The sequence below is a fragment of the Cyclopterus lumpus genome, chromosome 14 (assembly GCF_009769545.1).
Source record: "Cyclopterus lumpus isolate fCycLum1 chromosome 14, fCycLum1.pri, whole genome shotgun sequence".
NCBI lineage: Eukaryota > Metazoa > Chordata > Actinopteri > Perciformes > Cyclopteridae > Cyclopterus > Cyclopterus lumpus.
In genome coordinates this window covers 96,870-120,822 of record NC_046979.1, presented here as the reverse complement: position 1 = coordinate 120,822, position 23,953 = coordinate 96,870, and the positions used below count along the sequence as shown (strand labels likewise).

The 23,953-nt window shown below is 43.4% G+C and overlaps 1 protein-coding gene across 1 annotated transcript; it reads left to right on the top strand.

Moving 5' to 3' along the window:
• The first annotated feature begins 1,237 nt into the window (after nucleotides 1-1,237).
• csf1rb (colony stimulating factor 1 receptor, b) lies at nucleotides 1,238-23,802 on the top strand. Its single transcript, XM_034550079.1, has 22 exons — nucleotides 1,238-1,346; nucleotides 9,729-10,004; nucleotides 10,244-10,549; nucleotides 10,637-10,773; nucleotides 10,851-11,013; nucleotides 11,221-11,569; nucleotides 11,901-12,016; nucleotides 12,430-12,538; nucleotides 13,996-14,156; nucleotides 14,238-14,347; nucleotides 15,451-15,577; nucleotides 15,699-15,800; nucleotides 15,890-16,000; nucleotides 16,376-16,535; nucleotides 17,924-17,997; nucleotides 18,170-18,258; nucleotides 19,324-19,446; nucleotides 22,249-22,360; nucleotides 22,776-22,875; nucleotides 22,960-23,086; nucleotides 23,165-23,252; nucleotides 23,335-23,802. Exons 1-22 carry the CDS (start codon nucleotides 1,292-1,294, stop codon nucleotides 23,412-23,414), a joined length of 3,075 nt encoding a protein of 1,024 aa, XP_034405970.1. The 5' UTR covers nucleotides 1,238-1,291; the 3' UTR covers nucleotides 23,415-23,802.
• Nucleotides 23,803-23,953: the final 151 nt, after the last annotated feature.

Genomic DNA, 23,953 nt, shown 5'->3' with positions numbered 1-23,953 from the left:
AGTAGACCCCGAACCGGCTGCACTCAGACGATCAAAGCGATTTGTAAAAACATCCCACAACACACAACATGTGGTATGAGTATGCTAAATTCACAGTTTGACAGCACACTAATGAGTCATGTGTAACATGTTTAAAGACACGCCCACAGGCCCTGCTTGTACCCATAGAGCACACATCGGAGGGGTGTTCCGAATATCCGAAATATAAGAACGACTACTCATGCGCATTCCATTGTTTCGTTTATCTTTCCAACTCATACTATGCTAAATTGTATAGATATAGAGGCCTCTGTCAAAGTATCCTGCACCATAAAGAGTATGGTAGACCAACATCAGATGCCCTTCCCCCCACCGACTTTGAGATAACAGGAAATCTCGCTTTCACTGACTGCTTTGATTCACAGGGCACTGAGCACAAGTTAGGCAGACTAAAACTAACCTGTAAGTACACATGGAACACAACAACAACAGTGAGAGGCCTCGACGTAGAAAAGGCGCGACTATCAGGTATGAATGAGGAACAAACACCGCGTGCCACATTAACACCAGGTTCTAATGTTCCAATTGCTAGACCCCTGCAGTCCCCAAATGTGCCCACAATAGATGCATGGTGGTATTGCGGCAGCACACTCCATCAGACCCTCCCACGAGGACGGGGAGGCCTATGTGCTATGGTGAGATTAATCCAACCAACACTGATTGTTCCAACTTATCTTGAGCGTAAGGGATGATGGGGGACTAAGAGGGAAACAAGGTCCTTTAAGGAGGACCCTAGTGTGTGGATAGATGAAATAGGGGTTCCGAGGGGTGTGCCTGCCGAATACAAAGCCCATTCAATGCATATGAATATAATGAGAGTACTAACATGATGAAGAGGTTATAACACATTCAATGTATATGACGTAATGATTCATCTAATGAGTCGTAACATGATGAAGAGGTTATAACACATTCAATGTATATGACGTAATGATTCATTTATTGAGAGTAGTAACATTAAGAGGTTATAACACATTCAATGTATATGACATAAAGATTCATATAATGAGAGTAGTAACATGATGAAGTAACTACCAACAACAATAATGATAATAAAGACAGTAATGGTATTGGCAATACTAATAGCAATGTAACTAATCCTAATAATTTTTTTGCGGGGTTAGGGCTTGATGGTTGTTGGGGGTGGGGCTTGGTGGTCGGAGTGGGAGGAGTTTGCTGGGCAGCGTTATGTTGCTGAGAGGAAGTCCGTCTCTTTCAGTTTGACCTGAAACGTCTGAAGAGAGAGAGAGAAATGAAGCTCCAGTCTCTGCTGCTGTCGATCGCCCTCAGCTGCTGCTCTGCTGAAGGTCAGACAACTCTTTGTTCACTGCTTATTACACACCTATTCATGCTTTATTACCTCATGCTTTATTAGGTAATAATGAATAATGAAACAGCCAATTCGATTCATGGAGGGTTTAAATGTTTTAGTTTAATTTACCTTTAATGAATAAATGTTGTTAAACAGTAACATAAAGATACATGTTGATGTTAATAAATCGCCATTTATAAACTTCTAATATCATTGTAATGGATATGAAATACTCAATATTATGCATGCATTCATTCTTCTTTACCTTTATCTATGCCTATTAAACAATATTAAGTATTCAGTCAGAACTAAATGTAAAATATTGATATTTGTGTGCAGAAAGATGTAAAAAGATCATTATACTGATCATTATTATCATCATTTTGTAGATTTTAGGGTGCTTGATTGGCTGTTTTTGTTTCTGGAAACAGAAAAGTCAAAGTGAAGATCAAAACAAATAATCTGTTTGCATTATTAATAAAGAGTTCTGGACATGTGACATCTAAACATAATAATTATATTAGTTTGAAAGTTGCTGAAAACCATAATGAGACCACACTGCTGCTAGTACTATAACTACTAATACTATAACTACTAATACTACAACTACTAATACTACAACTACTAATACTACAACTACTAATACTACAACTACTAATACTACAACTACTAATACTACTCCTACTACCACTGCTACTTGCTATGACTATTTCTACTACTAGTACTGCTTATTGACAGTCCAGTACTAGTACTACTTCTACTCATAAGGGAAGGCAGTGGATTTAAACATTTTCCTTCACCTCCCCTCGTCCTCAAAGATGAAGAAGTGAGACGAGGAAGTGGGACAAAGAGACACACACACACACACCAGCACAGACACACACACACACACACACACACACACACACACCAGCACAGACACACACACACACACACACACACACACACCAACACACACACACACACACCAGCACAGACACACACACACACACACACACAAGTGTGTGTCTTGCGGTCTCTGGTAGAACATGTGTTTCCTGACCCTCGCCACCCCCCTAACTGCAGGACTTTAAACTGACTAAACAGTCAGTGATGAAAAACTAACTATTATAATTATAATTATTGAGATCAGTAATCAAACTGACGTCTCATTAAACTGGTATTATATAAATAGTAATTCCTTACTTGCAAGGAATGCATATTGTATTCATACTATTAATACCAGGTATTAAGATGATTAATAATACTATTAATACCTGGTAATAATAGTATTAATACCAGGTATAAAGAAACAATCTGAATGTACGATCTCTGATCAATACTTTTATTTATAGTTATGATTTAGTATAATCAATGTATTCAATATATATTCTAGTACTCTACAGGTGTATCTACTCTTTAATAAACAAAAAAGAATAAAAACTCCATGTTTCAGAAATCATTAAACAACCGAAACATAATAATAAACAATTAAATGACCATCACATACCGACATAAACATATGCTGTGAAGACGTTATCTCTCACTATGTTACTTTAATGTTATTATTATACATAAATAAATGTAATATAATTTTGTATATATTGTTAGAATTGTCACAATTATTATTGTTTTTCTCCAGCAGCTCTGGTGAACATAAAACTAGGACTAAAAAGTGTAAATTCCTTTTTACATGAAGACATTCTGTAGAAACTTTAATAAGCTGTTGAGAAGCTTTCAATCATACCACATGATATGAAAATAAGTATTTAATTAAAGTCAAGAAGCCACATTTACAAACCTGAGTGTTACCTTCCAATATTGATATTGATATTTTTTAAGTATTGGTGGAGGTTGCCTATCAGTGTTGGAGAGCTGAAGGTGAAGAGGTTAATGTTCACCCATTGTTTAACCCATTGATAACCATTTAATTTGTATTCATAACTCCAGAACACAGAGACTCTGCTGCTGTGACTCACAAATCAGTCAGAGACTCTGAAGTTACTCAACTTCTTCATGATGTGGTTTAAAGGATCTGTTCAGGAAGAGCTTTTAGTAGCTGAAACATTGAGAGCTTCAGCCATTAGACAGGTCCAACTTTAACGTTAATGAAATTATTACACAAACAATGCAGTCATGTTTCAAAACAAACCACAGACGTAATAGAAAAAAGAGTTTACCTTACCTGATCAAAAAGAAAAGGTAACAAAATAAAGTGTGCAGTCATGTTACCTAGAACACCTTAATCTCACCTGGACCAATTTAATGCCACCTGGAACAATGTAATGCCTCTGGGACCAATTTAATCCCACCTGGACTAACTAAATGTCACCTGGACCAATTTAATGCCACCTGGACCAATTTAATGCCACCTGAATGCCATCTGGACCACATTAATGCCACATGGACCAACTTAATGCCACCTGAATGCCATCTGGACCACATTAATGCCACATGGACCAACTTAATGCCACCTGAATGCCATCTGGACCACATTAATGCCACATGGACCAACTTAATGCCACCTGAATGCCATCTGGACCACATTAATGCCACATGGACCAACTTAATGCCACCTGAATGCCATCTGGACCACATTAATGCCACATGGACCAACTTAATGCCACCTGAATGCCATCTGGACCACATTAATGCCACATGGACCAACTTAATGCCACCTGAATGCCATCTGGACCACATTAATGCCACATGGACCAACTTAATGCCACCTGAATGCCATCTGGACCACATTAATGCCACATGGACCAACTTAATGCCACCTGAATGCCATCTGGACCACATTAATGCCACATGGATCAACTTAATGCCACCTTAATGCCATCTGGACCACATTAATGCCACCTCAATGCCACCTGGACCAACTAAATGCCACCTTAATGCCATCTGGACCACATTAATGCCACATGGATCAACTTAATGCCACCTTAATGCCATCTGGACCACATTAATGCCACCTCAATGCCACCTGAACCAAGTTAATGCCACCGAGAACACCTTAACTGTCACCTGGAACGACTTCATGTCACCTGGACCAGCTTAAAGTCACCTGGACCAATTTAATGCCACCTGGACCAACTTAATTCCACATTAATGCCATCTGGACCAACTTAATTCAATTCAATTAAATTCAGTTTATTTTGTATAGCCCAATATCGCAAATTACAAACTCCCCTCAGAGGGCTTTACAATCTGTACACATAGACATCCCTGACCTTTGACCTCACATCGGATCAGGAAAAACTCCCCAAAAATAACCTTTGACAGGGAAAAAAGTGAAGAAACCTTCAGGAGAGCAACAGAGGAGGATCCCTCTCCCCGGATGGACAGAAGAATAGATGTCATGTGTACAGATGAACAGAGTTACAGAGTTACATAAACACATTACATGAATATGACAGAAATTATGAATAATGAGTAGTAGGCATGGACCACGATCCAGACCTCCACAATCCATGAAACAGAAGGAGAAAGAGAGGGGGGAGGGGGCATCAGCAGAGCCATGGCAGGAGGCAGGGCCACAGAGGCATTGCGAAAGAGGCCAGACCAATGAGGTCTGGCCCAGGACCAGCTTCAGACACAGCCAGGTCCGATGGACCCTATGAGACGTGAAGTCGCAGAGACTTGCATTAAGTGGGTCCAGCTTCATGTCCAGCTCGCTAAAATTCAAGAATGTCTTAAAAACATAAAAACATGGATGACCTGCAACTTCCTGATGTTAAACTCAGACAAAACTGAAGTTATTTTACTGGGCCCTGAACACCTCAGAGATCAATTATCTGGTGATGTGGTTTCTGTAGATGGCATTTCCCTGGCATCCAACACCACTGTAAAGAATCTCTAGTTATCTTTGACCCAGACTTGTCCTTTAACTCCACGTTAAGCAAATCTCAAGGACTGCATTTTTTCATCTACGTAACATTTCAAAAATCAGGCACATCTTGTCTCAAAAAGATGCAGAAAAGCTGGTTCACGCGTTTGTTACTTCCAGATTAGATTACTGCAACTCCTTATTATCAGGCTGCTCTAATAAGTCTCTTAAGTCCCTCCAGTTGATCCAGAATGCTGCAGCTCGTGTACTCACAAAAACTAAGAAAAGAGATCACATGACTCCTGTATTAGCTGCTCTGCACTGGCTCCCTGTAAAATCAAGAATCACATGTAAAATTCTTCTCCTCACCTACAAAGCCTTGATTGGTGATGCACCATCATATCTTAAGGAGCTTGTAGTACCATATTGCCCCACTAGAGAGCTGCTCACTAAATGCGGGGCTACTTGTGGTTCCTAGAGTCCTAAAAAGTAGGATGGGAGCCAGAGCCTTCAGTTATCAAGCTCCTCTTTTATGGAACCAGCTTCCACTTTCAGTCCTGGAGGCAGACACAGTCACCTCATTCAAGAATAGACTTAAGACTTTCCTCTTTAATAGTGCTTATAGTTAGGGCTGAATCAGGTTTGCCCTGGTCCAGCCCCTTGATATGCTGCTATAGGCTTATAGGCTGCTGGGGGATGTTTTAGGATACACTGAGCACCTATCTCCTCTTCTCTCTCTCCTTATGGATGAATTTACATCTCTCCATTGCACATTACTCACTCTACTTCCTCCCCGGAGTCTTTGTGACTTCACGTCTCATAAGGTCCATTGGACCTGGCTGTGTCTGAAGCTGGTCCTGGGTCCTGACTCCTTGGCCCTGCTTCCTGCATCCAGCCTCTGGCCTGGACCTGGCCTCCTTCCCAATGGCCCTGCTTCCTTTTCTGTGCCTCCTGCCTCAAAGGCCTGGCTTCATTGGTTCAGCGTCTTTTGCCCTACCTCCGTGGCCTTGCCTCCTGCCATGGCCCTGCAGATGCCCCCCCCCCCCCTCTCCTCTCTTTCTCCTTCTGTCTCATGGATTGTGGAGGTCTGAATCGTAGTCCATGCCTACTACTCATTATTCATAATTTCTGTCATATTTATTGAATGTGTTTATGTAACTCTGTAATGCTGTTCATCTGGTCACATGACATCTATTGCTTCTGTCCATCCGGGGAGAGGGATCCTCCTCTGTTGCTCTTCACTTTTTTACCCTGAAAGTTTTTCCTGATCCGATGTGAGGTCAAAGGTCAGGGATGTCTTATGTGTACAGATTGTAAAGCCCTCTGAGGATAATTTGATATTTGTGATTTTGGGCTTTACAAAATGAACTGAATTGAATTGAATGCCACCTGGACCAGCTTGATGTCACGTGGAACAGCTTAATGTCCCTTGGACTAGATTCATGTCCCCTGGACTAGATTCATGTCACCTGGACTAGCTTCGTGTCCCCTGGACTAGATTTGTGTCACCTGGACTAGCTTCATTTCACCTGGACTAGCTTCATTTCACCTGGACTAGCTTCATTTAACCTAGACCAGTTTGATGTCACCTGGACTGGCTTCATTTCACCTGGACTGGCTTCATGTCACCTGGACTAGCTTCATGTCACCTGGACTAGCTTCATTTAACCTAGACCAGTTTGATGTCACCTGGACTAGCTTTGTGTCACCTGGACTAGATTTGTGTCACCTGGACTAGCTTCATTTCACCTGGACTAGCTTCATTTCATCTGGACTAGCTTCATTTAACCTAGACCAGTTTGATGTCACCTGGACTGGCTTCATTTCACCTGGACTGGCTTCATGTCACCTGGACTAGCTTCATGTCACCTGGACCAGTTTAATGTTAGCTGGACTAGCTTCATCTTACATGGACTAGCTTCATGTCACTTGGACCAGTTTAATGTTATCTGGACTAGCTTCATGTCACCTGGACCAGTTTAATGTTAGCTGGACTAGCTTCATCTTACATGGACTAGCTTCATGTCACTTGGACCAGTTTAATGTTATCTGGACTAGCTTCATGTCACCTGGACCAGTTTATTGTTAGCTGGACTGACTTCATGAAACTTGGAAAAGGGAAACATAAACCCAGGTGATTTCTTCAGATTATAATCAGGTGATGTTCAGGTGGAAAGTATTTATTCAGTTCACCTGCTGTGCCACGACCAATGTTCCTTTTAGTGGCATTAACATGATTAGATAAATATGACCAGACTGAGCCTGTGAAATATGCTTAAAATCAGCCGTGCCTGTCATTGAGTGAGAAACCTGTCAAACAAAGCAAGCTGTGGGTGTCGTGTACCAACTAAAGTTTTGACTTCAGTCATCTTAACTGCAGGTGACCACCATGACACTCCACCTTCTGCGGTGATGATGGGCGCCGCTCAGTCACCCGTCCAATGGGACGACGCCCCCGGCCCAAAGCGGTCGGAGCAGGTCCAGGATCAGCAGTCGGACGAACTGTGGAGGAAGGAGGTCCTGGATCTGCTCACACAGCTGGTCCTGGTTCAGAAAGAGGTCGCCAGGGGCCAGGGTCAGGTGGTGCAACTCCTCAGCACGCTGGGTACTCAGGTGGGTTTACTTTTAGTCTTGTTTTGGTAGATTTAGTTTAGTTTCTCTTTCTTGCAGTTTAGTAAAGCTTTTGATAATGTTTCGTTCATACCAGGTTTAATCTAGTTTCTCGGGTTTAGTTTTGATAAAGTTTAGTCTCAGGTGACCACCATGTCACCTGAGATTAACTATAGGATGTAATTTATCTCATATTTAGTTTCGGTTTAGAGAAGGTTTGTGTAATTTATCCTGGGTTTAGTTGAGATAAGGTTTAGTTAGGTACATCCCATGTTTAGTTTAGTTGCTCAGGTTTAGTTTAGACAATGTTTAGTGTAGTTCATCCTAGTTTTAGATAGGGTTTACCTCTGGTTTACTTTCGATAATGTTTTGTTTAAATTATCTCTGGTTTAATTTAATATATCTCAGGATTAGTTTAGATAAGGTTTAGTTTATCACTCATTTTGTTTAGTTGAGTTTAGATTAAGTTCATAAGTGATTGTTTTAGCTTCCCTTGTCAGATACAAACAGTCTGGACCGTTAATACATCATAACTAGTCTGATCTAATAATCAATGTGAACTGTTCATGTCACACATTTTCGATATCAACATCGCCAAATGACATCTAGTCTGATCCAGTTTAGTTAATCTCACCAGTGTTTCGTGTCCTCAGGGTTCCCAGCAGATCCAGGATCTGCAGAATCTGGCTCGTCACCAGAGTCTGCTGGTTGAGAACCACCAGGCGTTACTGCTGCAGACCTCCCGCATCGCCACCCAGCTGCAGGAAATCACCAAGAAGCCCGCTGCCCCCCCGAACACTCCTTCCAGCCAATGAGATCCTCTAGTTCACCAGTTTGTTCTGATATTTGTTCTCAATGAGCCATTCAGGTTGATTTGTTCTCATCCTGTTGGCCAATGATTTAGATTGTTTATACTAACTGAACCAGTTAAACCAGCTTACCAGTTAACATCTAACCTTTTAATCAATACTAATCATTTTCAGTATGCTGATAGATTTGAACACACAATCAAACAAATGTATTTTACATGTTTCTTAGATTAAGAATCAGAGAACTGATTAAATGAAAACCTGTTGGTGACATCACAGCATCCCATCAGAGGAACACCTTTGTTGTTGTATTTCCTATTCTGTCATTTTCAAAATAAAGTCATGTTTCATGACCCATCCAGTGGCCGTGTTTCTGTGTGTTATACCATTATTCAGACTGACTACTTCTATTAGACCTCTTGTGGTTCTGGACTAGCCCCGCTTGGCTGAGAAGCTCAGGCAATGGGTTCCAGCCCGAGTCAGATGAGATCTGGACATGCTCCTGCTTGGGCAGTATTGTAATGATGAGTCCATTTAAAGATATCTTCTACCATTATTATGTCAACGATATTCAATTATACGTAAAATGTGGGTCTCTAAATGTTGGACCCAATTGGATTGCAGGTCATCTTCTCCAGCTGAAGTTCTGATTTCTGCTCTAAAGGCTCAGTACCCCCGACATGTCCTCAGTGAAGTCCAGCGCCCCGAACCCTGAACTCCACCACGGAGAGTAAACACGGTTCACGTTGTGGCTTCAAACAAAAGCACTTCATTAAGATTAAGAAAAACAACAAGGCTTAAAATGAGGATGCAAAAGTAAAAGGTAAACAACATAACATAAACATAAAGATGTCATAAACATCATGAAATAACACTTTGGGACACAAATTATTAATGTTTTCTTATTATTATCATTATAAAACTTTTTAGCTGTTCAATTGTCAAGCTCACCACCTGGTCTGTAACGTGTATGTCTGCTCTAAAGTGTACCTGAGCAGGTATCACCGCAGGTGTATGTGTCGCACTTGTGACCACACCCATCACCGCATGTGGGCGTGGCAATGGGCGTGGCAGGTGGCAGGTGTTTGTTGTGTTTGTTGTGCTTCAGCGTTGCTGTTAAACTGATCAACAATTTCTTTGTTGGTTTCAGACGCTCCGGATCCTCCGTCAATCCGTCTGAACTCGGATTTCCTTCCAAACCAAACAGAGGTGCTCTTGACAGCCGGCTCCCCCTTCAACCTCACCTGTCATGGTCACTATTCGGTCCATCTGACCACCACTGCGTTCCGTCTGTTGTACCGGGACCGACTGCTGGAGCCGGTGGAGGTAAAGAGGTCAGACCCCAGACACACCGGGACCTATCGCTGTGGGTACGTCAACAAGAGCCTGGATCAACTGGACACCTGGATACACCTGTATGTCAAAGGTAAGATTAGCTGAGGCCATGCCCCCTGCCAGACTCAAAGATCCACGCATCCTCCCTCTGGACCTGAGGCGTCCTCAGACTATTGAATAGTTTGTGTGAGTAAAGTAAGAAGCCGGAGTCAGATGGTCTTCATAGACGGGTCATGACCCCCCACCCCCACCCCTCTGCTGCTAACAGAAGGTTTTGTGGCATTCATCTGTTAAGAATGACCTCGCTATCCCATAATGCCTCTCTCTCAGACCCAGCTGACGCCTTGACTGTGTTCGTCACACCTCGCGGCGTCCCTTCTGTCAAAGAGGGCCAGGACTTCCTCTTCAGGTGTCTGCTCACTGACCCGTTCGTCACAGAGCTCACCCTCCAATCAGCAGAGAGCACAGGGAGCGAGGGGCGGGGCCTGCCCCAGGGTATGAACGTGATCTTTGACCGCAAGAAAGGAGCCCTGATCCGAGACCTGCAGAGGTCGTTTAATGGAAAATACGTTTGTTCGGGCTGGAAGGACCGAAGGGAGTTTAGATCCAGACCTGTCGACCTGCAGGTGTTCCCCAGTAAGACCTGTTTGTCTCCTGCTACCTGATTTCCATTTCTACCTGTGTCCCCGATGACCTGTCTGTCTACCTTGTATCTGTCTGCAGAGCTACGTCATCCTCCCTCCCTGTCTGTCAGTCAGGATCAAGTGGTCCGTCTGAAGGGAGAGACCTTTGAGGTCACCTGTCTCACCAGCAACCCCACCCATTTCTACAACCTCACCTGGACACACTCGAACACAAAGGTCAGAGGTCACCTGTTCGTCTTTACGCATGATATCACGCATGTCTTGATATTCAATGGTTCTTTGTTTCCTTCCAGACACTGAATGTCACTGTGAGCCGTGACTACATCAACGACCACCTGTACATAAACAGCACTCTCAGGGTATCTGCTGTCAGCCAGGTTCTTGGGGGCAGCTACACCTGTACGGCCGTCAACGAGGCCGGAGTTGCCTCGGCCACCACGGAGCTGAGGGTTCTGGGTAAGAGCTGTTGGGGGTAATAACACAATGTGACAACACTTGGGAACAAAATGCTGCTTTAGACAACAAGATGGAAGCTATTTTAAATCAGAAACTATGTCTGGGGAACAAGATGAAAATCTACCAAATAAACATCAGCATGAAGATGGACAGATGGAATAAAGAGTATTATTAACGGTATTTCCACTTTGTCTTCTTCCTCACCAGACGGCCCCTACCTGAGGATCTACCTGCAGCCGCTGCAGCAAGCTAACACTGGCACCAAGACCATAGCGGTCCATGAGGGCCCGGGTAATGCTAGCAACATGCTGATGAAGGGGCAAGGAGAGCTACAAGCTAACATTAGCACCCATCAATTGGACGTGGATGGGGATAGCAGTGCTAACATTAGCGGCAGTAGCACAGTGGAGGTGCATGAAGGTCGAGATGTGACGTTGACCTTTGTGATCGAGGCATATCCTCCAATCAGGAGCCAGCGCTGGACAACAACAACACAAGCCCATAAGGACAACAACAATACGGTGTACCAGGAGAGCTACGCTGCTAACGGCTACAGGTGAGCATGCTAACAGTTACAGTTGAGAAAGCTAACAAATACAGGCTAGCATGTTAACAAATACAGACTATTATGCTAACAAATACAGGCTAACATGCTAACAAATACAGCTGAGCATTCTACTGCAGTTCAGACAGGTTAATGTGAAGGGTGGGCTCCACCTTTGTAGGGGGTAGGGGGGGGAATGTGAAGTGAGGGCTCCACCTGTGTGGTGGGGGGGGGGGATGTAAAGGGAGGGCTACACCTGTGTGTTGGGGGGGGGGGGGGTAATGTAAAGGGAGGGCTCCCCCTTTGTGAGGGGAGGTTGGTGAAGGTGTATTCCTCGTTGCAGGGCGGAGGCCAGCTTGCTGCTACGTCGGGTGCATCAGGAGGATCGAGGTCGATACTCGTTCTACTTTGCTAACTCGTTCTTTGACGGCTCGCAGAAGATCGACCTCCGAGTTTACCGTAAGAAACCTTTCCTCCTCCTCCTCACCCTCTTCCTCTCTCTCCTTCCTCCTCCTACTCCTCTCCTTCTTCTTCCTCTCCTTTCTCTTCCTCCTAATCTGTGATCTGTGATCTGTGATCTGTGATCTGTGGTCTTTGTTATGTGATCTGTGGTCTGTGGTCTGTGATCTGTGATCTGTGGTCTGTGGTCTGTGGTCTGTTAGCCTCACCTGATTCTGAACCGTATTCTGACCCTGATTTCGGTTTCCCACCTCATCCTGTGGTCTTGGTTCCCTCTGGGACCACGAGTCCTAACGAGATTAAACTGTCAACTTGTACTTTGTTTACTTTAAATGTTGTTGTTTATTTTAGCTAGTTACTGCTATTTTGTTCTTTTTGTCTCCAGAAACATAAACCTGAATGTTTTCCTTCAGAATCTCCGAGTGTCGTCATCAGTCTTCAGAATGACACACTGACCTGCTGCAGCTCTGGATATCCGTTACCTACAATGCTCTGGTACATCTGCCCCGGCGTCATGCACACGTACGTACCGCCAGGCTGATGGTGTAAAGTGCTGTTGGGTTTTTTCTGTTCACTCTGTTACTATATTATACTGTACTGTACTATACTGTACTATACTGTACTATATTATAAATGGACCTGTACTTGTAAATTGTTTTTCTAGTTTTCCGACCAATCAAAGCTCTTTAACACTACATGACATCATTCACCCATTCAAACCCATTCTTACACTGATGGGAGGAGATACCTGCCCATCATGACTAATTAACATTCACACACCTTCATACATTACATTATTACATTTCATGTTATTTAGCTGACGCTTTTATCCAAAGTGACTTACAATAAGTGAATTCAACCATGATTACAAACTCAGAACAACAAGAATCTAGAAAGTACAATTTCTTCAAGAAAAAAGGTGTAGTCGAAAAAGATGTATTTTTAGTTTCCGGCGGCAGATGAAGAGACTTTCTGCTGTCCTGATGTCTGTGGGGAACTCGAGGAGCTTGTTCCACCACTGAGGAGCCAGGACAGCAAACAGTCTTGATTTAGGTTGAAGACCAGTCGGGCAGCTGCATTCTGGATGAGCTGCAGAGGTCAAATGGCATTAGCAGGTAGACCTGCCAGGAGGGAGTTACAGTAGTCTAGACGCAAGATGATCAGAGCCTGGACCAGAACCTGGACCAGAGCCTGGACCACAAACTGGACCAGAACCTGTGCCGCCTTCTGAGTGAGAAGAGGTCGTATTCTCCTGATGTTGTACAGCATGTACCTGCAGGAGTGGAGGGAAGGATCTTTATTCATTTATTTATTCATTCCTACTTTCTTATTGTAAGTTAGTTAGTACATTAGTACCACTTTCAAACTGTTGTGTGGAAATGTTCTGGAGCATTAATCGTTGGACTTTTAATAATCAATAATTTATAATAAATAAACGTGATACTTTTAGGGAGAAAGGAAGCTGTTCTAACCAACTTTTAAGAAGGAAATTGGATCAAATAGCTCTGTATGGAACATGTTATGGTTTATACTCTGTTACAAGTTTTACTACAAGTATTATGAATTAAATCATCAAGCAGTATGAATGAAATCAACAAGCATTATGGATTCAATCAACAATAATTATATAATTATGAATGAAATCAACAAGCATTATGAATTAAAGCAAAAAGCATTATGAATTAAGCCCCTGAAGATAGGGAGAATAAAAAGGAATAAAATACCCTACAATGAACCCTACATTCACCTTTACCTTCACACTAACCGCAACCACCACTTCACGTTCACCTTAACCGCAACCTCACCGTCATCACCACCTTCACCGTAACCCTAACATTTACCCTAGCCTTAACATTGACCTTAACCTTAACCTTCACTTTCACCATCACCATCACCCCCACTGTCGCCTGTCACCTCCATCGACGCCTCCATCGCCACCTCCACCACCAACTTAACCTTCACCTTCACCTCGTCTGCAGGTGTGGAGACTTCCCTGTTTACCAGCTTCCGGACGCTGATGTGACCTCCCAGGACGAGGAGGTGAGGACACACCTGACCCTCCCCCGTTCACCTGGTGACTTCACCGTGGAGTGTGTCACCTCCAACCAGATGGGAGAGTCTCGTGAAGTCTTTACTCACCGTAGGTGTCGAAGAGTAAAAGGGTTGATTAGAAAAACCTTAAATGTGACTCGAGTTGAATAAATGTGTTCTTGTGTTTTAGGCTCGGCTGAAAAAAATCTAACTTTCTTGACTCCGGCACTGATTGGATCTCTGAGTGCAGCCGTGCTGCTGCTCCTGCTGTTAGTGGTCTTGTTCTACAAGTGGAGACAGGTGGGTTTATTATAATAGCAATTAATAATGCATGAATTTATATTCCAGTAATCATCGGATTATACATGACAATAACTGTTAGGAAGAAATGTAATAACTATCAGGGAGAAAGGTAATAACTGTTAGGAAGAAAGGTTATAACTGTCAGGGAGAAAGGTAATAACTGTCAGGGAGAAGGGTAATAACTATCAGGGAGAAAGGTAATAACTGTCAGGGAGAAGGGTAATAACTATCAGTGAGAAAGGTAATAACTGTTAGGAAGAAAGGTTATAACTGTCAGGGAGAAAGGTAATAACTGTCAGGGAGAAAGGTCATTACTGTCAGGGAGAAAGGTAATAACTGTTAGGAAGAAAGGTAATAACTGTCTGGGAGAAAGGTAATAACTGTCAGGGAGAAAGGTAATAACTGTCAGGGAGAAAGGTAATAACTGTTAGGAAGAAAGGTAATAACTGTCTGGGAGAAAGGTAATAACTGTCATAACCTATTTAGTTTAATTAGAATGTGACAGTGGTGAGATCTGACCCGACTGTTTACACAATAACTTAAATGTGTAGAGATTAAAAAGTGCATGAAACTATCTGTAACATTGAGGTTTGTTTTTGCAACCTGCATCATTGCGCTGTTGCATCATGGGACACGGGCCGAGTGGCTGCGCCTGACCATTACTCCACAAACGAGCAATGCTTTATTCTTAATCATTCAACCTTTGTGTTTCATCAGACAATATGACAATAATAAAGTCTTACGTGAAATAACTGACTTATATGACAACATTATTATTTGAGCTTGAGGAGATTTGACTGAAATGTTTAATATGAGACTAAATCTAAAAGAGGCTGGCTGGGACAAAAGGGACTTTATTCCTTCCCCCGATGCTAACTCTCTGCCAGAATTCCTCTCTGCTTCTTCAAGTGTGAAACACAACAACCATAAAAGTTTGTTTAACACTAAAAGGAAGTCTCATGATATCATGAAGAGGTCTCTGAGGTAACATCTGGTATGATTTGGTCCTCGAGAAGTCAAATTGAATATCTTCAAACAAACACTGAGGGATAACTTCATCACTTCATTCACAAGCTGTAAAATGTTTCTTCTTCTCTCAGAAACCCAAATATGAGATTCGCTGGAAGATCATCGAGAGCACCGACGGGAACAGCTACACCTTCATTGACCCTAGCCAGCTGCCGTACAACCAGAAGTGGGAGTTTCCTCGAGACAAACTTCGCCTCGGTACGACCCCTTGTTGCTTTTATTCTTCATGTGCATGAACCAAACTTCCCCAAAAACAGTGAAACGCTCTCGGAGATCGTGTAGTTTCATGGGTTATTCTGACCCCCTTTCTGTCTGCCAGGTGCTGTTGTGGGTTCGGGAGCGTTTGGGAAGGTAGTCAAGGCAACGGCTTATGGTCTGGGAACTGGCGACGCCACTCGAGTCGCCGTGAAGATGCTCAAACGTCGGTCTCCAAGTCTTCATCATCATCATCATCATCACCACTCATACAACAGTATTGTTGTGATTCCCGTTTCATGTGTTTGTATACAGCGAGCGCTCACTCTGAGGAACGGGAAGCCCTGATGTCTGAGCTGAAGATTCTCGGCCATCTTGGTTACCATGACAACATCGTCAACCTGCTGGGAGCCTGCACTCGAGGAGGTGAAGCCATTATTAATATATATATATATATATATATAGGTTTCTTCCCTTCCCTTTTACCCTGAAAGGGTTTTTTGGGGAGTTTTTCCTGATCCGATGTGAGGTCAAAGGTCAGGGATGTCGTATGTGTACAGATTGTAAAGCCAATTTAAAGCCAAAAGGTAAATTTGTAATTTGTGATTCTGGGCTATACAAAATAACCTAAATTGAATATGTTATAAGACTATCCGGATCATGAAGGCATAAATAAATAAACAAAACACAAATAAGCCTAAATTGTCCTAAACAAAGTCACTATTGTTTATCCTGTTTTCGGAGATAACTAATGATGTGTACATCGTCTCTGACCGCTGACATTTCCGTCCCTCCCCTCAGGTCCCATGTTGATGATCACAGAGTACTGTAGCCATGGCGACTTGCTGAACTTCTTGCGGGTCCACGCTCAGGATTTCATGGAGTCGCTTCTCGGCGTGGAGGAAGTGGAGGCAGAAGCCCCGTATCAGAACATGGCCTCCCAGAACCCCCGACTCAGGAGGTCTGAATCCTTCTCTTCACATTAAGTTAATGAAACATTATGTTAATATGTGAAAAACTTCTTTAAACGTTACATTAATATATGAATAGCTTCAGTGAGTACCAATTAGTGTGTACCAGTGATGTTGGAGTGTACCAGTGATGTAGGGGCATACCAGTGATGTAGGGGCATACCAGTGATGTCGGAGCATACCAGTGATGTAGGGGCATACCAGTTAGTGTGTACCAGTGATGTCGGAGTGTACCAGTGATGTAGGGGCATACCAGTGAGTGTGTACCAGTGATGTCGGAGCATACCAGTGATGTGTACCAGTGATGTCGGAGCGTACCAGTGATGTAGGGGCATACCAGTGATGTAGGGGCATACCAGTGAGTGTGTACCAGTGATGTCGAAGCATACCAGTGATGTAGGGGCATACCAGTGAGTGTGTACCAGTGATGTCGGAGCGTACCAGTGATGTAGGGGCATACCAGTTAGTGTGTACCAGTGATGTCGGAGTGTACCAGTGATGTAGGGGCATACCAGTGAGTGTGTACCAGTGATGTCGGAGCATACCAGTGATGTGTACCAGTGATGTCGGAGCGTACCAGTGATGTAGGGGCATACCAGTGATGTAGGGGCATACCAGTGAGTGTGTACCAGTGATGTCGGAGCATACCAGTGATGTGTACCAGTGATGTAGGGGCATACCAGTGATGTCGGAGCGTATCAGTGATATAGGGGCATACCAGTGAGTGTGTACCAGTGATGTCGGAGCATACCAGTGATGTAGGGGCATACCAGTGAGTGTGTACCAGTGATGTTGGAGTGTACCAGTGATGTAGGGGCATACCAGTGAGTGTGTACCAGTGATGTCGGAGCGTACCAGTGATGTAGGGGCATACCAGTGAATGTGTACCAGTGATGTCGGAGTGTACCAGTGATATAGGGGCATACCAGTGAGTGTGTACTAGTGATATAGGAGTGTACCAGTGATGTAGGGGCATACCAGTGAGTGTCTACTAGTGATATAGGAGTGTACCAGTGATGTAGGGGTATACCAGTGAGTGTCTACTAGTGATATAGGAGTGTACCAATGATGTAGGGGCATACCAGTGAGTGTGTACCAGTGATGTTGGAGCGTACCAGTGATGTAGGGGCATACCAGTGATGTAGGGCATACCAGTGAGTGTGTACCAGTGATGTTGGAGTGTACCAGTGATGTAGGGGCATACCAGTGATATAGGAGTGTACCAGTGATGTAGGGGCATACCAGTGAGTGTGTACCAGTGATGTCACAAACTATTATATACTTATTGATGATGTCATCTTTAAGTCGTTGTGATCAATGTTTTCTCTTTTGTATAAATATGTAAAATAAGTGTGTGTGCGTGCATGTGTGTTTGTAGTGACAGTGGGATTTCCTGCTGTTCAGAGTATCAGGAGATGCAGCCGGTTCAGAGTCCAGGACAAACACACCTGGGTAACAATCTGCACACACCTGTAATTTATATCTGTCTGTCTGTCTATCTGACTGTCTGTCTGTCTGACTGTCTGACTGCCTGCCTCTTTGACTGTCTGTCTGTCTGTCTGACTGTCTGTATGTCTGACTGTCTGACTGCCTGACTGTCTGACTGCCTGTCTGTCTCCCTCAGGTGTGCAGACAAACAGTGTTTCTGTCGGCGACCTGATGAGGTTTTCCTACCAGGTGGCTCAGGGTCTGGACTTCCTGTCCACCAGGAATGTAAGAACACACACAAACACACACACAAACACACACATGCAAACACACACATGCAAACACACACACACACAAACACATTTAGTCTCACATTAGACTAAATGTCCTCACTGCAATGTTGGTACTCCAAAAAGTTTGTAAATGTCCTGTCTCCTGTCCACCTGTCTCCTGCCCACCTGTCTCCTGCCCACCTGTCTCCTGCCCACCTGTCTCCTGCCCACCTGTCTGTCTGTCCACCTGTCTCCTGCCCACCTGTCTCCTGTCCACATGTCTCCTGTCCACCTGTCTCCTGCCCACATGTCTCCTGTCCACCTGTCTCCTGCCCACATGTCTCCTGCCCACCTGTCTCCTGCCCACCTGTCTGTCTGTCCACCTGTCTCCTGCCCACCTGTCTGTTTGTCCACCTGTCTCCTGCCCACCTGTCTCCTGCCCACCTGTCTCCTGTCCACCTGTCTCCTGTCCACCTGTCTCCTGCCCACCTGTCTCCTGTCCACCTGTCTGTCTGCTCACCTGTCTCCTGTCCACCTGTCTGTCTGTCCACCTGTCTCCTGCCCACCTGTCTCCTGTCCACTGTCCACCTGTCTGATTGTCCACCTGTCTCCTGCCCACCTGTCTGTCTGTCCACCTGTCTCCTGCCCACCTGTCTCCTGTCCACCTGTCCACTGTCCACCTGTCTGATTGTCCACCTGTCTCCTGCCCACCTGTCTGTCTGTCCACCTGTCTCCTGCCCACCTGTCTCCTGTCCACCTGTCCACTGTCCACCTGTCTGATTGTCCACCTGTCTCCTGCCCACCTGTCTGTCTGTCCACCTGTCTCCTGCCCACCTGTCTCCTGTCCACCTGTCCACTGTCCACCTGTCTGATTGTCCACCTGTCTCCTGCCCACCTGTCTCCTGTCCACCTGTCTCCTGTCCACCTGTCTCCTGCCCATCTGTCTCCTGTCCACCTTTTCTGTCTGCTCACCTGTCTCCTGTCTACCTGTCTCCTGCCCACATATATCCTATCCACCTGTCTCCTGTCCACCTGTCTGTCTGCTCACCTGTCTCCTGTCCACCTGTCTGTCTATTAGTGTATCCACAGAGATGTAGCAGCGAGAAATGTCCTGCTGACCGATCGCTGTGTGGCAAAGATCTGTGACTTTGGTTTGGCTCGAGATATCCGCAACGACGACAGCTACATCGTGCAGGGAAATGTGAGTTTCAACTTCCAGTGATGACACACACACATGTATCAAAGACACAGAAACACACACACACATGTACCAAAGCCACAAAAACACACACACACATGTACCAAAGACACAGAAACACACACACACATGTACCAAAGACACAAAAACACACACACACACACATGTACCAAAGACACAGAAACACAAACACACACACATGTACCAAAGCCACAGAAACACACACACATGTACCAAAGACACACAAACACAAACACACACACATGTACCAAAGACACAGAAACACAAACACACACACATGTACCAAAGCCACAGAAACACACACACACACACACATGTACCAAAGACACAGAAACACACACACACACATGTACCAAAGACACAGAAACACACACAAACACATGTACCAAAGACACAGAAACACACACACATGTACCAAAGACACAGAAACACACACACACATGTACTATAGACACAGAAACACACACACACACATGTACCAAAGCCACAGAAACACACACACACACACATGTACCAAAGACACAGAAACACACACACACGTACCAAAGACACAGAAACACAAACACACACACATGTACCAAAGACACAGAAACACAAACACAAACACATGTACCAAAGACACAGAAACACAAACACAAACACATGTACCAAAGACACAGAAACACACACACATGTACCAAAGACACAGAAACACACACACACATGTACTATAGACACAGAAACACACACACACACATGTACCAAAGACACAGAAACACACACACACACACATGTACCAAAGACACAAAAACACACACACACATGTACCAAAGACACAGAAACACAAACACACACACATGTACCAAAGCCACAGAAACACACACACACACACATGTACCAAAGACACAAAAACACACACACACACATGTACCAAAGACACAGAAACACACACACACACATGTACCAAAGACACACAAACACAAACACACACACATGTACCAAAGCCACAGAAACACACACACATGTACCAAAGACACAGAAACACACACACACACACACACATGTACCAAAGACACAGAAACACACACACATGTACCAAAGACACAGAAACACACACACACACACATGTACCAAAGACACAGAAACACACACACATGTACCAAAGACACAGAAACACACACACACACACATGTACCAAAGACACAGAAACACAAACACACACACATGTACCAAAGCCACAGAAACACACACACACACACATGTACCAAAGACACAGAAACACACACACACACACATGTACCAAAGACACAGAAACACACACACACATGTACCAAAGACACAGAAACACACACACACACACGTACCAAAGACACAGAAACACACACATGTACCAAAGACACAGAAACACACACACACACACATGTACCAAAGCCACAGAAACACACACACACACTCATGTACCAAAGACACAGAAACACACACACACACACACATGTACCAAAGACACAAAAACACACACACACACACACACACACACATGTACCAAAGACACAAAAACACACACACGTGTACCAAAGACACACAAACACACACACACACACACATGTACCAAAGACACAAAAACACACACACACATGTACCAAAGACACACAAACACACACACACATGTACCAAAGACACACAAACACACACACGAAGCATGATGAAGCAGACTGGTTTCTGGCTTTTATTTTGACTTCTTCCTGTGTTTTATTTTGACTTCTTCCTGTGTTTTATTTTGACTTCTTCCTGTGTTTAATTTTGACTCCTTCCTGTTTTTTTATTTTGACTTCTTCCTGTGTTTTATTTTGAATGCTTTCTGTGTTTTGAATGCTTCCTGTGTTTTATTTTGACTTCTTCCTGTGTTTTATTTTGAATGCTTTCTGTGTTTTATTTTGAATGCTTCCTGTGTTTTATTTTGAATGCTTTCTGTGTTTTGAATGCTTCCTGTGTTTTATTTTGACTTCTTCCTGTGTTTTATTTGGAAGGCTTCCTGTGTTTTATTTTGAATGATTCCTGTGTTTTATTTTGACTTCTTCCTGTGTTTTGAATGCTTCCTGTGTTTTATTTTGACTTCTTTCTGTGTTTTATTTTGAATGCTTCCTGTGTTTTATTTGGAAGGCTTCCTGTGTTTTATTTTGGAATGCTTCCTGTGTTTTATTTTGACTTCCTGTGTTTTATTTTGAATGCTTCCTGTGTTTTGAATGCTTCCTGTGTTTTATTTTGAATGCTTCCTGTGTTTTTAATGCTTTCTGTGTTTTATTTTTGAATGCTTCCTGTGTTTTATTTTGACTTCTTCCTTTGTTTTATTTGGAAGGCTTCCTGTGTTTTATTTTGACTTCTTCCTGTGTTTTGAATGCTTCCTGTGTTTTATTTAGACTTCTTTCTGTGTTTTATTTTGAATGCTTCCTGTGTTTTATTTGGAAGGCTTCCTGTGTTTTATTTTGGAATGCTTCCTGTGTTTTATTTTGACTTCTTCCTGTGTTTTATTTTGAATGCTTCCTGTGTTTTATTTGGAAGGCTTCCTGTGTTTTATTTTGGAATGCTTCCTGTGTTTTATTTTGACTTCTTCCTGTGTTTTATTTTGAATGCTTCCTGTGTTTTGAATGCTTCCTGTGTTTTATTTTGAATGCTTCCTGTGTTTTGAATGCTTTCTGTGTTTTATTTTTGAATGCTTCCTGTGTTTTATTTTGACTTCTTCCTGTGTTTTATTTGGAAGGCTTCCTGTGTTTTATTTTGAATGATTCCTGTGTTTTATTTTGACAGGCCCGTCTCCCGGTGAAGTGGATGGCTCCAGAAAGCATCTTTCAGTGCGTCTACACCGTCCAAAGTGACGTCTGGTCCTACGGAGTCTTGCTGTGGGAGACCTTCTCGCTGGGTAAAGACTTCATCATACAAAAGCTCTATAATCAATAGAAAATATTGATTATTTATTGCCCAACGACACGTCGACATGGGCTCGTGGAGCCTCGAAGGACGACCCTGCTCACCGCTAAGTGGTGCAGACTATTAACTGCACACTAAGTTTAGACACTATAAATATGTAGAAGCTTTAAAATACACACTATTTATAGACACGTGTGTAATTTGAGTTAATTGCTAGGTCACTAATAACTTATAATAAAACTGTTTATATTTTTGTTGAGTACTTTCTAAGTATAGACACTATAGTTTATTTTTATTTTGTATAGTGTGTACTTAATGGTGCCCATAATATAAAAGAGTCTACTACTGCAGAGTCTGATGCGCTCTGATTGGACGACAGCTCATCTGTTCCCATGTTGCCTGTTCAGGTAAGAGTCCGTACCCAAATGTTGCCGTGGATACCAATTTCTACAAGATGATCCAAGATGGCCGCCACATGGACAAGCCAGACTTCGCTCCAGACGAGATGTGAGTCGGCCGACGTCTCTCTTCTCATTATTAATAAAGTTATTCTGAATCAATTGACAGGTCTCTTTGTCCCGCCCTCTACAGGTTTCAGCTCATGACGCTCTGCTGGAGTTTGGAGCCTACAGACAGACCGACCTTTAGCATGATTGGTCAGCTCATTGACAGGCTCCTCCCCTCCACCAATGACACAGCTTTGCCTCACGGGGACCAGGTGAGACACCTGGCGCTGTAAACTAGGCCCTGAGCTTTGTCTGGCAGGGCCTGAACATCTCTTCTCTCTTCCCCACAGTTGACATACAAAAACCTCAACGAGTGCAGGGAGGAGGAGGAAGAGGAAGAGGAGGAGGTCAGAGGAGGAGGTGCACTGAAGAGAGGAGGTGATTCCATCAGCGGCTGTTGCTCAGAGACAGTTCACTTGTATGAATCTGCTCTGACTCCGCCTCCTTTTGATTTTCTCAGAGCGCCACGATGAACACAATGATGATGATGAAGATGAGGAGAAGGAGCCGATGATGAAGAACATCTACCAGCTGACCTGATTGTCTCGTCCAATAAAGATGCTGGAAATGAAACGTGTTCCTCAAAGATTCAGAGAGACGTCATGAGTCCAAATGTTCCCTAAAACCACCAAACACACTAAAGTTCTGGGATCTGGATCATCAGGGTCCAGAACCTCTGGGTCTGGATCCACTAGGTCTGGATCCTGTGGGTCTGGATCCACTAGGTCTGGATCCTCTGGGTCTGGATCCTCTGGTGGATCCTTTGATCTGGTCTGAGATCTGCTACTTGGGGAACCTTTTCATTCTACTGATTTTGGTGTTACATTTTATTGTGTTTTTAAATTAATCACTTTCTTCTCTGCGATTTACGATAATTGTAATTAATAACTGTAATTATATGTCTTTAAATAAATTCAGACTAAAAGCAGACAGTTTGTTTTGTTTTGCAGGACTCATGACATCACAACACATATATTAGCATATTGGCGTATTAGCATATTTACATATTCTCATTTTAACATATTAGACTATTAGCATATTAACATTTTAACATATTATCATATTATATCAACATATTA

Coding starts and splice junctions, on each gene's coding strand:
- csf1rb (XM_034550079.1), top strand. CDS start 1,292: ATGAAGCTCCAGTCTCTGCTGCTGTCGATCGCCCTCAGCTGCTGCTCT. Junction 10,774..10,850: donor GGACACACTCGAACACAAAG/GTCAGAGGTCAC, acceptor GTTTCCTTCCAG/ACACTGAATGTCACTGTGAG. Junction 14,348..15,450: donor TGTTCTACAAGTGGAGACAG/GTGGGTTTATTA, acceptor TTCTTCTCTCAG/AAACCCAAATATGAGATTCG.